Here is a 17,246-nt window from a genome sequence, read left to right as displayed (position 1 = left end):
CTGCACCTAACAAGGGCTACAATAACCCGTCTCGCCAACTCTGAATAAGGAGGGGATATCGCCAAGTCTAATATGTGCATCAACCCTCTGTCTAACTATTGAGTCGCTAGCTCTAGGTCACGATCATGTGATCCATGTCATCTGGCAAGAAGAACTCCATAGGGGTCCATGTGATCCATGTGATCTGGTAGGAAGAATTCCATGATGGAGCTTTGAGAGGTATCTACCAAGGAAGAAGTATGCTCCTGTCTCCGTGATCAAAGTAGCCTCTTGTAGTGCCTGGCTACCTCATGAATGAAAGCTGCCAAGCATCTCTAGTCTGAATAGTAGAGGAATCAAGACAAAACCCTAGCGCTATCTCTGTAGAAACAGTAGAAACTCCCTCATATCTCATAATAAACAAGACACTTGAAGATGAAATGCTCCTTCGTCTCAACCTCTTGTACGTCACACAATGTGCATATGTGCCTCTCCCTACATAGGCCCTCTGCTCTGCCGCTCTCAACATGAAGTCTATGTGAAGAGACTCGCAACTGCCTAATAGAGATCCTCAGTGAGTGGGGTAAGTGGATCTGCATGTATCTTGGAGGGTCAATGAACCCCTCCTTTGTGATAAGCAAGCATTGATCCCTATAAAAGCTAAGCTTCAGTAGAAGCTCGCTCAGTCAGGTCCGGAATGTGTGTAGCTGTAAGAGATCCTTGCAGATAACTTGGTTGACCTCATGTGACAACAGGGGAGAGAATGGAGCGTCCATACTATTCTGGAAGGGAGGGAGTCTGTTCATGTGGAGCTCTAGTTGCTCAAACCATCTCTTTGTGCATGCATACCAGCATCTCTGGTACCCTTTTGCTGAGAGAGCCGTAGAGGAGGATAGTGCTAACCATGGTAGCCTACTGTGTCCAAAAGTCTAATCCCCATACTCTCTGACTCGATACAGATACGTGATGATCTGAAATGCAGCATCTAACTGTAATGGGGATGACCCGAACTCAACCTGAATGATCTGATGAGAGACAGATAGCTTACCCCGGATCATTCGTGATAGAATGAGAACCTAAAGCTGCTTTACACGAGCCCACTCTGTATCCGACAAGTCTGGCCCCCAGCAAGGGATGCCATATATCCTCATTGGGTGGACCAAGGAGTCAAAAAGCAGTCCCTTAATCCGTGGACCCTGAAAGTGTGAGCATAACCACTACCTCTCTAGTTAGGCCAATGAAGTGTATCCTCAGCCTAAGCAGGCCTGCATCGTGAGTCTCATAGTGAAGATGGGTCTAGAGAAGACAACCCCTACAAACGTGTATGATGAAACTATCTCAACAAGAGATCCATCAAACATGAACTGCTCTTGGTGGATGATGACGCGAGATGTGTTGAAGATCATAACCTTGGTTTTACCCAGGTTGACCTTGACATCATGAGACTCACAAAAGGACTGTAATGCGTCGTCTCTGGACATCATCTGCGTATAGCAATATCTGAATCAACATGCCAGCAAGAGAACATCCATCCCCCGTGTGTCTGCATCACTGTCTCGAGCTCGTTTATGTAGAGGCCAAACTGCATCACCTAGTCCTTGCTCGTACTCTGCCTGAGGCTCTCTCGTAAAGTGCCATGACGACCCAAATGATATCCTGGCCATAACCCAAATCATGTAGGCATTGGATGAGGTGGGCTCTCGGAACCATATCAAATGCTTTGAGAAAATCCACAAAGCAACACTAAACCCTCTGCTACTGTGCCCTTGCCTCCTCGATGATACATCTGAGCATAAGAATGTGATCCGTGGTTCCATGATCACGCCAGAACCCAGCCTGTCTTGCTGCTCTAAGTCCTTGACACTCCTCAAATCAGCTGACCTCAGAAGCAAGCACTAATGCATAAATCTTGGACATGACATGTCCAATCATAATGGTCCTATAATTCTTTGAGCTCATGGGATCCCCTACCTTGTAGATGGGTGAAATAGTGTTAACAGTTTAGGCGCATGGAAACCCCAAACAAATAGCTTCATTAAAAAGCTTTGCTAAGATTGGGGCTAGGAGGTTAATCCCATATGCAATGAACTCAATGCATAGTCCCTCATGATCCTTCGCTCGGCCATCATGAAGTTTCATTACATCGTCCTTCACTCCCCCCTCAGTGAAAAGGGTACATGAAGTGTTTCGTGGCAAATGTGAGAGTTCAGGGATTGGCTAGTTTGGGATGTCATATAGTGTGCGTGCATAACTATACCAAACCTGAGTGTCAGTGTGAGTGGTGAGGAGGACCGTCCCTCAAGAAATGTCTGCCAAAAGTGCGTAGAGTTATTACTAAACAAAATGTTTAGTAGTTCCTTCTCGTTTCGGCAAACGGAATCTAGTTTCTTTCTATGTACTAGTGGACAATACTTGTGTAGCATCTCTAGTTCGTCAAAAGACTGTTTTTGATTTTGAATCTCAACTGACGATGTAAAGCCTTACACTCATAATCGTACCAACAACTATTCCAAGGTACGGTCCCAGCTGGTGGTGGACAGGTGGATGTGAGGGAAAGCCTGGAGGAAAGCTTCATGCAGTGAGCGAGTGATCACGGCAGCGCAATCCTCTAATAGAGGTATGAAATCAATATAAGCGAGAAGTATGTATAGATGACCAGAATAAATAGGTGAGTGATAGCGATTAAAGTGTATATTATGATGGGTGGAGTAAGAAATCAGTGGGGTGAAGAATGTTGTGCAACAGAGAGTGAAAATGCTAAAGAATAGGTAGGTATGGTCAGCCCCTGGAGGAAGAGGTGTTATAGTGAAATCAATAAGAGATGTGAAGGCAGGGGATCCAATGATGTAATCAACAACGCTAGAGCCTCCCCCATGTGGAAAGCATGTGAGACCACCTGAGGTGGGCCATCTATCAAGACCATTATAAATAATGAGATCATGCATTCTGCCAAGGTCCAATAGGACCTGCCCAATAAGATGTGACTCAATCTTATGTGTCAGCCGAAACCCGTAGTATACCTGCATCCTCAAGGTCAATGTCTGGCAGTAGAATGAAATCATCCCAGAAGTCGAGTGGTACCTGACGGGCCCATGTCCTTTCGTTGAAGTCCCCAACTAGGAGAACTCCCGTGGCTCAAGAAGTCAACAATGGACTGATATAGGGTTGCAAATGGGGATGTCTCAGCCTTATTTTTAGCAAAGTAGCATGTATGTCCATGTGTCGGATCTGAAGCCAGAGAAACCTGGAATGTGTATCTCTCCACTCTACTGAAAGGGTCCCCAAAAGGATGGATCTGAAGAGAAGTCCTACTCCTGATCCTCGTATCCACTCTGTCTCTGGTCTCATCTCTGTAAGCACTCCCATGTGTACCCGCTAACAACTGGTAGTGGGCGCTTTGGACTTTGATGTGTCTGTATAAAAGACTATGTCGCGACCTATGTAGAATTCCGAGAAGTTCCCTGATTCTAACCATAAGATACCATTACAGTTTCAAATGGTGCATGATAGAGTCTTGGAGATCTGAGCCTCCCTATGTGGCTGTAGCAGAGAGCACCTCTCTTAAACCTGAAGTGGGGTGAGATCCTCATCCATGGAGATAGCTGGCTGATCTTGTAGGATTGACCCGCGCTAAAAGTCAAAAGTCGTACTTGAGCGTCGTGAACCGTATGATCAGGGACTACTCTTGGTTGGCGTCTCTCCCCATATGCCATGCCCTCTCTATCCTGTGCTCAGCTACTCCCAGAGTAGTGGCCACGAAGACCGTCGCATCTATCATATGTGTAGCCTTAGTGCGCGAGATTCCACTCTGATGTTGAGAGCCTTTCTAGCTCTTTACTGCTGCTCCATGAGGGTAGCCAAAATGGTTGCCCTTGGAAGTTTTCGTTTGGCCACATCGACCCATCTGGAAGTCTCCTCAATTGCAAATTGCATGCTCGCAATCTGTGCCTCAACAACTGGAGTGCTCCTTGCGACTGCGTATGACAACGCTCATCGACTGAATGAGATCAACCTAGTCTCGAATAGCCCGAGCCTGCTCTTGTATGACACGTCCTTGTTCCTGTATGACACACCCCTACTCCTATGCGAAGTGTGTCAGCTCCATCCCGCGCTCACGAATACTATCTACCTCCATCAGCAAGTTCCTCCAAGCATCTAATGGGCCAGCTCGTCCATGTCCTAGCTCAAACTAGAAGGGTTGTGGCATAAAAGTGAGGATGAGGCCAGAGGAGCTGAGTACGATATGGAGATGATAGTGTCATGGATGAAGCGATCCCCATAGGATGTGGGAGCGTAGGCTGATTGAGAGGCAAAGAGGAGAGAAAGGTCAAGGTGTAAAATGGAGCAGTGTTTGACATCTTCGAAGCAAGTGTCATAAGTGGTGTCATAACAAGCGAGGAAGGGAAGAAAGTAGACAACGTCAAAGGTATGGATATGTCTTTGACAGTGGCTATAGTTGTAGCTGTAGCTAAGATGTAGAGGCTATAGTTGGACCTGAAGTTGAAACTAAGGCTAAAGTGAAAGCTGAAATTGAAGGTGAGGACGTGGCGAAGACTGAAACTGAAATAAGATCTGGAGCTGAAGCGGGGACTCAAGTTGAATTAGAAGCGAAGGCAGAGGCTGAAGTAGGCCCCACTTTTGCTGTCAACCGCAAGTCCACTTTGGTTGTAGCGTGTGTTTTTATCCTCAAGTTTCAAATGTGTTGGTTGCTTTTTTTAGTTGTTGTCGTCTTTCTTGGCTTTGTCTGTGTCTTTTTTGCCTTTTCACATTTCTTTGGATTGATTTGTGTCTCCTTGGTGCAGGTCCTAGTGCACGATCGAGAGCACAAGCTCCCCCCCCATGGCTGGAGGCACACCCAAGACAAGCAGGAGGGGAGTTAGAGGTAGGTAAAAAGGACTGCAGGTGGAAACACAACCAAGTGAGCGGGACTGGAGGTGGAGAAGACTAATGAGGGTGTTAGGGGGAGCTTGCAAGGCGGGTAGCGGATGGATGGTGCTGAAGCGAGCGAAGGATGGTAGAGGTGGAAGAAGTTAAAGGGAGGAGCTGCAACGGGTGGGAGACAGCAACGGGCGAGAGGGCTTCACAGACGGCGCCACGGGTAGGACGTAGCCAACGAGCTGCAACAGGCAGAGAGCTGCAATGGGCAGAGAGCTAGGCGCAGCGAGCAGAAGGCGCAACGAGCAAGGCAGGAGGGCGGAGCGAGCAAGGCGGGCGGGGAGCAATGGAGGACCAACGGGAGGGAGCAACAGAGGTGCAACGGGAGGGGCCAAAACAGGAGAGGCTTGGCGGGCAGAGCAGGAGGTGCATGAGCGAAGAGCGTGCGCACGTGAGAGAGAGAGAGAGAGAGAGAGAGAGAGAGAGAGAGAGACTTATCCTAAGAAGTTATAACAAACATGTTCCAATGCATTATGGAAGTTGAATTCAGTAGTCCAAATATCATGAAACGATTCCCCAGAAAGAGAGAGAGAGAGAGAGAGAGAGAGAGAGAGAGTTATCCTAAGAAGTTATAACAAACATGTTCCAATGCATTATGGAAGTGGAATTCAGTAGTCCAAATATCATGAAACAATTCCCCAGAACCCTACACATTTTTTTATCAAATTTGATACTAACATTGTTACCAGTATTTGACATCATGAAAATATAACATTTGTTCCAAATGAATACCTTCATGTAATGATAAAACCTACTCACTCCAGATCTCCAAATAACAAAAATATCAAATAGAATACTAAAGATAATTTTTGGGAATAATAGCAATAGTTATTAATCATTATTCTCTACATTTAATAACAAGAGGAAAAACATATTATGGCATTAACACCATCACTAAGTAGCTACATTTGTTCGAACAAATAAGATTGTGTAACCATGGGGAACCATCATGCATTGCTCTCTAAATAGCTTATGCTCATTGCATCGAGTCTCTAGCAAGGACTCATTTAAGATTGCATATAGAATTACCTTCAATCCATTTTACTTCTTACACATGGCGATTAGGATTCCAAGACTTGTCTAAGTCTATATTTGGACTCTCTCTCTCTCTCTCTCTCTCTCTCTCTCTCTCTCAATCTTACAGATTCTAACAAAGCTTAATCTATCATGCTATTATAGGGCTTAATCCCTCAGTCTCTAAAATACAACAGATGTACAGCATGATGTATGAGGAGGAGCCCATCAAACCATCCACCTATCCCAAGACAATACTAGAGTGCAATTAATCCAAGTGATAGGTAGATGTATTACAAAGCAATGCGCTAATGCTTATTAATCTGAAATTGTGTGTGGACTCATGGATAGTCATTAGGACAACATGCCTAGTTGATTTCTGAAAACCGGCAATTCCGGACTAAACCTTTCCATTAAGTATATATTAGGATACATACTCAATACACATACTTAACATCTTATTGCCTAAAAGTTTTATCCCTGTGTGAGATAGAGTCTGCATCTACGCATGCATAAATGAGCTACACAAAACGAATGAGAGGCTTAAAGTTAACACCCTTTCTAGTGATCCAGTAATACAATGTGTGAAAACCCACCTATACCTATTAAATATAAAGAAAATTTATCTTAGTCACCATACTGACACGTCATACCCAAGAAAGGGATCAAAGCAAAGAAATGTCGACAAAAACTTTCTTTCATTCTCCGCGTGTTTGTTCTTGCAAACACTCACAAGGAAAACCAAGCCATGAACCTTGCTTTCAACTCACATTGCTGCATGAAGTAAAATCTTTCCATCCCCCTTTTTGCTTGCTCTCCATGCTAAGCAATGGTTGATGAAACATAAACTAGTAGAACAAAGATTCAATGACATATAGAGTTCCAATAAAGTAAAAACTTGAGTCGGGACAGAAAAAAAGGTAACGAACAAAATAAAAGATAGAGAGAGTTCTGATAAACTGAATATTTGAGGTAGACAGCAGAACAAGGAAAACTAGAGAGGCAAGGAGAGCATAGAACTGGACTATTATATTTTATTGGAGTTGAAATTGATGGTTGCCATCAAACTTGATAGTTGAAGTTATTGAGAAAGCACATCATCCCACCCTGCCAAATATCTGAAATTCTTTCTAGTGTTAGAACAAAACTGAACTTGGCTGAGACTGGGTGCAACAAGAGACGAGCAAAAAGAATCACTGAGATCCTTTGCAAAAGAATCCACAAAATGGCGGGTTGGAAATCAGTCAAGTACTCTAGACGAACTCGGTGATCACAAAAACAAAGACTAGTGAAAGATCATTAAAATCCTACAAATTTCTAGCTCTTGGTCCCAATATCTCTGAGAAAATGACAGAAATATTTGAGTGTTACACTTTGCTGACATGACAGTTTCAAACAAACTTTATCGCCAACATGAGGAAATTGAGAAAAAACGTCTCTGAAAGAACAAAAAACATTTCTAAAAGATTTGTTACACTCTTGTTCTTGCCTGTTAACAAATCTCTTCTGCTTTACTCTTTGGAACTAACTTGTCTGAAGCATGTCTCAAAAGCATTTCATAGAACAAACTAGAATACCTCTAAACATTCATTAAAAGAAACTCCCCACCCCACTTGTAGGTGGACAATACTTCTGCAGCTATTATTATAGCGAAAAGGGATATTCAATTGGATTATCTGCTCTCCTGGCTGCCAATGGTAATATTCTTCAATATGCAATGGACATGGACTGCAGGAAGAAATGCTTACTCTCCATAGCACACCACGGGATGGATACCAAATTCACCAGAGGAGGAGAGAGAAACAGGAATAATAGAGCACAGTCTAAGGTTAAAGTTGTTATTCAACTCTTATGGTACCAATCATAAAACAAAGCTAATTTATTCAACGCCTGGTATTACCTCTTCATTACTTTCAATTAGAACGATTATTTCAACCAACATGGTTCCTATTAAAGATCATTTTAAGTTCTTTTCACAGAAGGATAGCAAACCGTCGAGAACCCACTAACAAAGATTCGAAAATACAGGGCCCAAAGGGACTGGGACTGTAAAAGATCTAAGTGCTCTGTGTTGCACAAACGAGAATAATACCCTCTATTCTCAATATGTGTTACAGGATATACTACTTCAGCGACAATGCATGACACCATTAAGAAAAGCTTGCCTTGCAACTTTTAATCTGCACTCCACACACGATGGTGCACCTCAAAAGTTCAATGAAGTTAGTCATTATAAAAAAGGAACGAAGTCCTTGGATTTCCAAACTGCCCTGCCTTTTAAAGTTGTGCTAATCATTTTACATCTCATGTTTATGGGATGGCCCACTAAAGTGTAGTCAAGCCTCGACAGTCTTGCAGGTATGTATTACGCCAAGGTCAGCCAAACATTATAGACAGCACAATCTCAGATTATTCCTGAAAAGCAAACAAACACCTTTTTAACTGCCATAAATTGCAGAATCACCTTGCAAGGGAGCTGAGACTGTTTCAAGTGAAGCATAGAATTCTGTATTCTCAAGGTGACGGGAAATGTTACCAAGAAAGCTTCAATTTCACAGCGCAAAACATCAGCAGCAACAGAAAATTAGTAGGGAGAAAAATAGTTTCTGGCAGAAACACTTACCATCACCCTTCTTGACAAATGACAAGTCCTGCTTATCAAAGTTACAGCTATGCAATGTACAGATCGTTGTTGACGGCAGGTGAACATTTTCCTAATACATCTCTTCCAGCACTTTGTTTAAGAGCTGTCCTCATCAACAAGGGCATAAACCACCGCAGTCCTAGATGGAGAATATACCAAGAAGGAATGTGGGCGATCATCATACCAGCCCTCCTGTGATTCACAACCACACAGTACATTAGCTCAGAACTCAAACAATATGTTGGCATGCCTTCAACGGTATGCTGATCTTCTCTCTCTCTCTCTCTCTCTCTCTCTCGTCGACCATCATGACTATGTTGTACTTAGTACTACCATTCTGCATTTTTGCATTCTACATTGGTGTGGATGCTCGTTTAGTAGCTCCACCCTCACAGCTCGTTTATACCAGGATTTTTACAGTCTCATCGACCCATCGGTCTTCCGAAGACTTTAATAAATTTTCTTTCTTTCTTTCTCTCTCTCTCACACACACACACACACTCTTTTTTTAGATAAATCTTATATTTCTGTGTGGGAAACCTCAAAAGAGGTAAAAACAAGGATCATCGCGAGCAGCCTCCTCCAGGAGAGTTACTTTTCTCAGAGATTGGAGAGACTCTCCCTTCTTTGCTGAGACTTCTACAAGGTTGAGATGGCATTTTCAGCCTCAGCCTTGGTTTCTTTCTACCTCATTCCTCTGAGGTGTTTTTATTACATGCTTAGCATGGTGTATTTCCGCACAGAGCTTGCTCTAGCGGGTTTCTTTCTTACTTAATAGAAGTCTCTTTTTTGAAAAAAAAAAAAGAGGTAAAAACCCACCAATAAGTACAAGAAAAAAATTTACAAGTAAAGCCTCAGAGCAAAAGTCATGAGGCAGCCAAGTAAAAAGTTACATATCAAGCTGGAGGAGGATCAAACACAGCATCCTCCAGCTTCAAATTATTGCTCTATAAAAACTGATGCAGTGATGAAACCACACCATCAATAAAAACCAGCTGTTTTTTGCCCTTGTGATTCTTCTTGATATAGGCTGGTACCCGAAATTTCTGGATCACAAGGTCAAAAACTTGTTGTAACATGGGATGAAAAGGTTCCAGTAAAAAAGGCACTTCTGTATCCCGAACAAAAGGAGACTCTGCCAAAGGCATCAGAGGCAAAGGAGCTAGATCAACATCTGTATCCTCCGACGAAAGAGCTGCATCTGATAAAACAGGACTCAGCATTTCAGCTTCACTTCGAGGATCAACTTGAGAAAGAGCATGTGCAACATCCTGTATGATCCCCTCTGCAAGGGGCACGTCCATATCTAGAGGAGAAGGAGGCTGATGATGCTCAACGGGAGCCGGATCCTGAACTTCTTTAGCAAGAGGAAGATTAACTTGTGATTTTTCTACCTTCCTCCAGTAATGCTTCAGAGCAGTAAAAGAAGGCTTATCCAGTAAAGCCCTAGCAGAAACTGGAGGAGAAGGAAGAGTAAACTTTACAGTTGAAGAAGGAACAAGAGGAGTGGTCATGGAAGCTGAAGGGCAAGCACGTGCAAAATGACCAACCTACCGGCACTGATAACATGTTGTAGGAGAAGAGGCAAAATGCAGCCTGCGGATGAACAAATCCCAAATCAAGATTCAAAGTAGAGGGCACAGGCTGCATCATATCCCATAAAATACAAAGGCAAACATCCCGAGTATCTTGCAAAAAGTCCAGTCTCGGAATATGTAGAGGCCTCCCCAAAAAAGCTGCAAGAGTAGGAAGATGCTGAAAAAGAGGCAGAGACAACGCTTTGAGGGTAATGCAGACCGGACAGTGAGTTAGAAGAGAGGCAGGCGGATCAAAAAGCGGATCCCAAGGCATCACATAAGCAAAGAAACCAGACCCATGAATACCAGCACGACTGATAAGTCGCCCCACCACATCAGTCGAAGAGCAATGAGCATAATAAAAACCTTTGCCTAGAAAGAGAAAGGAAGAAAGGCAATCCTGTCCCACTGCAACTTCAGCCCAACGTCGAAGTTGAGTTGCAGATAAAATCCTGCCCATAAAGTAGAGACAGATCCCAAACTGTTGAGCCTGTCGAAGACCAGAAACTAGAAGGGTAGAATCCAAAGAACAAACCAGTGGTGAACCCGATGAAGGAACATCTGTAACAGAAGCAAAACACATCTGACGAAGAAAGTCGAGCTGGAGGGAAGATGAAGGACCATCCGCAATATCCAGCTTTGCCGATTTAACCAAAGTGCAGGGAGGCAATGCACCATGCATCCGCCGAATGAAGACACATGTAGGAGGAATCGAGGCAGAAGGGGAGCTGAAGCAGAGAAAACAAAAGAGCCATCTGTCGGAGCAATAGGAAGAGACATCAAGAAGAGATTGTACCGAACCTGGCTGTACGGACACGGGAGCAGGTACGGATGAAGAAATTTGTACAAAGGGGGGAGGCTGCACGGACGACCGTACAATAAGTACGGCCTGCGCAGAGGCAAATGAAGGGGCAAGAACAGAGGGGAGCGCCGAGGGGGACGGACAAAGAAAGTACATCTGAGGCGGCCTGTGCAGAGGCTGCTGCACAGAAAGTAAGGGCAGCAGCGGGCCATGTAGGGAGGGCTGACGGAGAAGGTACGGAAGAAGGCGGAGCAGCAACAACAAGCTGTGGGCAAGGTACAGGGACGGATGAGAGAGAGGCTGAGCTCGCCATCCCAATCTCTCTCTCCATCTCTCCCCTTTACACACACACACACACACACACACACACACTCTTTTTTTGGGGGTGAAAACTTTCAATGCTTTGTATTACAAGGAAGCTATCCCAAAGCTGGGAAGCTGAAAAAGTACATCAAGAGAAATCTCCATGTAGGACAAATATACATTGTAGTCTATGTAGTGAGTTTGCAGACAATCAAAGAGCAATTGCTGAGAAAAAATAGGATCACCAAAGACTCTGTGGTTTCTATCTTTCTAGAGAGTCCACATTGCCCAGTAGCGAACCTAGGTAAAGAACAACTCAAAATACGGCCGTCGAAGATATATCCCAAAAAGTCAGAAAATCTTTCCGAAAGAAGCTTGAGGAAATCTCAGTTGCAACCTTGCCAAAGGATGCCCAAGAAGTCTCGTGTCTGAGGGCAGTGCCAAAAAATATGAGACACAAACTCCATCGGAGCCAAACACACACACACACTTTTTTTTTTGGGAGGGGGGGGGGGGGGGGGGGTTTGGAAACTTTAAATGCTTTATATTACAAAGTAGCTATCCCAAAACTAGGAAGCTAAAAGATACATAGCTGGGAAATACATCATGAGAAAATCTCAGCGTAGGACATCATACTCTATATAGTGAGTTTGCAGGCAATCAAAAAGAGATTGCTCTGCAAAGAGCGACAAAAGAAAACAAAGTAGAAAAACTAGGGTCACCATAGACTCTATGGTTCTTATCTTTCCAGAGAGTCCAAAGTGTCCAATACCGAACCTAGGAAAATAACAAGTCAAACTCCGGTCGGTGAGGATAATCCCAAAAAGCCAGAAGAACTTGCCGAAAGTAGTATGAGTTAGGATTTACGCAAGACTGTCGGGGAGGACGGCTGTTAGAAACATGGTGAAGAGAAAGAGAGAGAAGGTTAGGGTGTGAGGAAATGATGCTCAAATGAAGACATGAAGAAAGGCTTTCATTCATTCATCAAGTGTGACAAGACAAGTGAAGTACAAGCCTTATGTAGGCTACTCACTCACACACTAGCACCTAGTGTATATGGGATAAGTCCCATGATGACACGTGGCACTCACACAAGACACACACATAGACTAGTACTAGATCACCTACTACACACCAACACTTCACACCAACATACTCTTTGACTATGATATCTCCAACACCCCCCTTCAGAGCAAAGAGTGTGAGACCCAACACGCAAAGAGTAGACTGATCCCCCCTCCACCGCAATACTGCAAAGAGCAAGTCCAACTATCCAACAGCTCCCGTGTGATAGTGACTTCTTAGTCAGCTTGCGATCGGCAAGGGCAAACCATCACTCGTCATCCCCCCTTATTCTAAACTAGGTGGTCAATACCATCAACCAAAGTAAAACACAATACAATCATTTTTGGGGGACAACCCAGGGCAGAGGACCTCTTATTGACTCTAAAGACATTCGATTTAGAGGGACAACTCAAGGCTCTGAACCTTTCAACACAAACACATAGCATCACTGATCATCATCTATCACCTCAAAGAGGGATAGATCATGTAATATAGCATATAGAGCTTGCTCCTCAAATCCAGTAGATGTGGCATATCTATTCTCGAGCTTCTCCAGTGTCTCCTTGGCTGAAGTAGTGAGGTCAAGATGATGAGTAGTTTGTTAGCCAACCTCACACCAATAAGCGCTAGTGCCTTGTCATTCTTCTCATCCCAAGCTGAGACTTGTGCGGATTGATCTTAACCACGAAGGTGAGGCTCCATGTGTGCAAACTGAGGGAGCAAAACTCGCAGCACCAGCTGAAGAACCAGCGAGTATGGCGGCTGGTCTAGGACTCCAAAATTCAATGGCATCCTCCACGTGTGCAAGTGGGCAGATATAGGTGGCTGTAGGTGCTCCAAATAAAACCCTAATTAAAAACACACAAAGAATATGCTCCGAAATGCAGAACTGAACCAGAAATGGAGCTCTTGTGGTCGTAGTAACTGCTTGATTTGCTGCAGCAGATCCGAAAGCTGCAAAGTGGCTCACTAGGGCACCCCGAAGTGCAAAGGCTGGTCACCAATGTGCAAGGAGGATCCCTAGAACAGTTCCAAATGCTGTAGCAGGCTACCACACTAAGAAACAGCTGTTGTAGGTGATCTGGAAGCCAAGAAGCAGCCCCAAGATATCTCTGTTGAAGGTGTCTATGCAGGAGCAGCTTAGAAATGCTCGAAAATCCCTTCAAAACCTTGAATAGGTGGCCGGCTATGCTGAAGCGGCCTAGGAACCCTAGATTCGGCGATGGAGAACTGCAAAACAGCCTTAGGGAACCTTACACGTGCAGACGCGCCTTGCAGAAACTGCCGACCAGCAAGCAATAAAGGCCGTGAAGCAGCGCCCAAAGCTCCAAAAGCTCTCGGATAAGGCGGCCATGGAGGCGGGCTGTGGGCAGGCAGAGACCGATGCAAATGACTGCAAGAAAGGAGGTAGAATAGGGCAAAATGGAGCAAGGCTGAGGCGGCTGCAGGAAGAAGGGCTGAAGCAGAATTAGGGTTAGGGCAAGAGTGACGAATTAGGGTTAGGGCAAGGGTGGCATGGCAGCTATGAAAGGTAGCTCTGATACCATATTAGAAACATGGTGAAGAGAAAGAAAGAGAAGGTTAGGGTGTGAGGAAATGATGCTCAAATGAAGACATGAAGAAAGGCTTTCATTCATTCATCAAGTGTGATAAAACAAGTGAAGTACAAGCCTTATGTAGGCTACTCACTCACACACTAGCACCTAGTGTATATGGGATAAGTCCCATGATGACACGTGGCACTCACACAAGACACACACATAGACTAGTACTAGATCACCTAGTACTACACACCAACACACTCTTTGACTATGATATCTCCAACAAGGGCGTTCCATTTTTATTCTGTTTGAAAACCACAAATACGACCATATGTAATACATAATAAATCATATCAGGGCACTCATTCAAGATCTGTAAAAGAATTCAGGGTGCAAACAAGCTACATTCACATTCATTGAACAACGGTAGCCTCTCTTCGCAATCTCTACTGAAGAATGCCAATGAAGCCATATGTGTTAGGGCAACGCTAAAAAATATGAGAAACAGACTCTTTGGGTGCCAAGCAATGATGACAAATAGCTAGAGCAATACGCCTGCATGGGAGAAAGAGTCCAGAAGGAAAAACCCCCAATAGAATGTGTCTTGCAGAGAGATTGCTGCAAAGAGTGCCTAAAAAAGAGGTGGTGGAAAATGTCGAATCACCAAAGACTCTATGATTTCTATCCCTCATCATTGGCCTCTACATAGACTTTTATAGAGACCTGGAGGGGCTGGATGTCCTCTCGTTGGCTCCTTGCTTTAGGTTGTGATACAAGAAGATGACGTGGTGCTACTATGTTCTTCTGTAGAGGGCCTTCAAACACACCTAGATGCGCTACAGGCATTCTGTGAATAATAGGATTTGAGAGTCAACCTTGGTAAGACCAAGGTTATGATCTTCAACACATCTTAAGCAGCCATTCCGTAGAGCACGGATCAAATTTGATGGATCACTGGTTGAGATTGTCTCATCATACACATACTTGGGAGTTCTCTTCTCTAGCCCGGTTATGCAGGCCCGTTTGAGCGGAGGATATTCTTCACTAGCCCGAGTGGAGAGACACTGCCTCCACTCACACTTTTAGGACCCTCGGACCAAGGCTCTCCTTTTTTACTCTTTGGTATGGCCAACATGCATGTATGGAAGCCCTTGTTGGGAGCTAGATCTCTCAAATGCAAACTAGGTTAGAGTAGAGCGTCTTTGGGTTCTCTTGTTTTGAGGGTTTATCCGCCAACGAGCCATTAGTCTCCCACCAAATCATTTATGCCGAGTTTGGGTCAACTCCATTGTAACTTGATACGACATTCCACATCGTCACACATTTATAATGCGTCACGGATTACAGATCATGTACCTTAGAACGACGTATACTACCATGGCTAGCACTATCCCCCTCTATGGCCCTCGTAGCAGAGGGTGATCAAAGATGGTGGTGTGCACACACATGCAGATGGTTTGAGAGATTGGGGCTCCACATGGATAGATTACCCCCTTGTACAACCTTGAGGCACCATCTATACCACTCAGCTATCACGAGGTCAACCAAGTCATCCGAGAGGATCTTCTACAGCTACATACATTCGGAAACTGGTTGGCACCGAGTGAGCTCCCAATGAAGCTCAGCTTCTACAGGGATCACTACTTGCACATCTCAGAGAAGGGCTTCATTGTTCCACTAGGGTATACCGAAATCCACCTCCTGCATTTATTGAGGATCTTTATCGAAAAGTTCCACGTTTCATCACACCGACTCCGCATTGAGAGTGGATGAGCAGAGGGCGTGTCTAGGGAGAGATGAATCTTCATCTTGTGTAATCGACAGAAGATCACGTCAAACAAGCACTTTGCGTTTCGAAGTTCTTTTAGTCAAATCACATAGACCATCAGACCACAGGTGGTCCGCGAAGTTGAGATCCAAAGTCAACAACACAACACACTCGACAGAGACAAACACATAGATCATTCAAAGTGCACCCACTAGGCCCAAATGCTAGGTCAAGGCAAGGCTAAGAGGGGTCTAAATGTATGGCCCAAGGAAAACCAAAGCTTCATTGGTAAAAGAGGGTTAGAGCTTTCATGTGGGGGGAAAAACAGTGTCATTGGTAAGGAGGGTTAGGGGCTTTCATGAGCCACGTGGCAATTTGCCATGCACGTTTCTCTCTAAAGGCCCTACATCCAACATTTGACTCCTATCCTTCACTTTTTGTACGGAATTTTCCACGCGACCCTTTCTCTCTCTCTCTCTCTCTCTCTCTCTCTCTCTCTCTGTGGCACGCTTCCCTAGGCACTTCATTTAATGCTGTACAGACAATATAGATGCAATGAATGATAGTACGGACTTCATTGGCTGGCTGTACGGATGCTTTTAATGTCATACAAAAGTGATCCATTGTGGATGAAATCTTTCTCTCATGTGTTTCTTTGAACATGCAAGTTGGTTGCTAAGTCTAGGCTATGTGTCAGCTTTGGGCAGCAAAATTTCAGTGTATGGAATTCACTACAAGTTCGTACATGGAGGATCTCCTTTTGTAGCTATAATATCCATAGCTGTACAATAAAGGATTGGCACGGGTAATAGCCTGGGTAGAGCTGTGTGGCTGAGGCTAGTTGTTGGAAACAGCTCTGGGCTGTGTGCAAACTTTATGTGCCAGAGGGATTGATGCTGGATAGTGCCTAGTTTGTTTATGTGGAGTCTTTTACTTTGAAAAAGCCTATGACAGGGTAGATTGGGATTTTCTAGGGGACACCCTTCTTTGTTTTGGATTTACAGATGCCTCGATTATAGAGGTTTCCTCTCTGTACAGATCGACTCTCAAGGTAATAAGGTGGTCGGCTGTCCTATGGTCCTTGCGAAAGCCTGCTTGTCCAATGGCCCTTTTCTGGGTCTCTTCTACCCATGAGCTGATTTTCATTTCAAGCACCGTATTGAAGAGCTTGGCCAATGTAGAGCCAACCATTATAGTTCTGTAATTTGTGACTGGATTTTTGTCTCCACCCTTGTGTAAAGGCTGGACCCAATTTTCTTGCCATTCCTAAGGAAAACCATGGTGTAGAGCATGTGTTAGGATGTGTGAGAGCCATGTTCTTGCTCGGTCTCCTGTCCATTTCACAAATTCAGCCTGTATCTTCAGCCTACAGCCACGCATTCATTGGAAGGGTTAGAGAAGACGTTTCAAATTTTCAGATCATTCCATCAGGAATGCCCTCTTGATCCTTTCATTTTTTTTGTTTGTTGGCTGAAGCTATGAGTATCTTTCTTAGACATCAAGCTGATATTTTGGGCATAAGACTACCCCTAAGACAGCAGGAGGAGCTCTTGGACACTGGTTGGAGGATGCTATGGCTGTTTTTTTGGAAGCCACTCCACAGACGCTCACTTCCTTC

The 17,246-nt window shown here is 44.4% G+C and overlaps 1 protein-coding gene across 1 annotated transcript in view; it reads right to left on the bottom strand.

The window, feature by feature from the left end:
* Positions 1 to 7,830: 7,830 nt before the first annotated feature.
* The window catches only part of SBE2.2 (starch branching enzyme 2.2), a 185,093-nt gene continuing 175,677 nt past the window's right edge, over positions 7,831 to 17,246 (bottom strand). Inside the window, exons 23-24 of the mRNA XM_087402084.1 lie at positions 8,552 to 8,764; positions 7,831 to 8,343 (exon numbers count right to left, since the gene is read on the bottom strand). Of these exons, the coding sequence (XP_087258210.1) occupies positions 8,669 to 8,764 (96 nt within the window). The 3' untranslated portion in view covers positions 7,831 to 8,343; positions 8,552 to 8,668. The remainder of the gene's footprint in view (positions 8,344 to 8,551; positions 8,765 to 17,246) is intronic.

This window comes from Dipteris shenzhenensis, chromosome 30 (genome assembly GCF_047967505.1).
Source record: "Dipteris shenzhenensis isolate YYH24624 ecotype China chromosome 30, Dip_SZ_1.0, whole genome shotgun sequence".
In the NCBI taxonomy this organism is placed as follows: Eukaryota; Viridiplantae; Streptophyta; class Polypodiopsida; order Gleicheniales; family Dipteridaceae; genus Dipteris; species Dipteris shenzhenensis.
The sequence above is the reverse complement of the archived record's forward strand: the minus strand, read 5'-3'. Positions and strand labels throughout refer to the sequence as shown.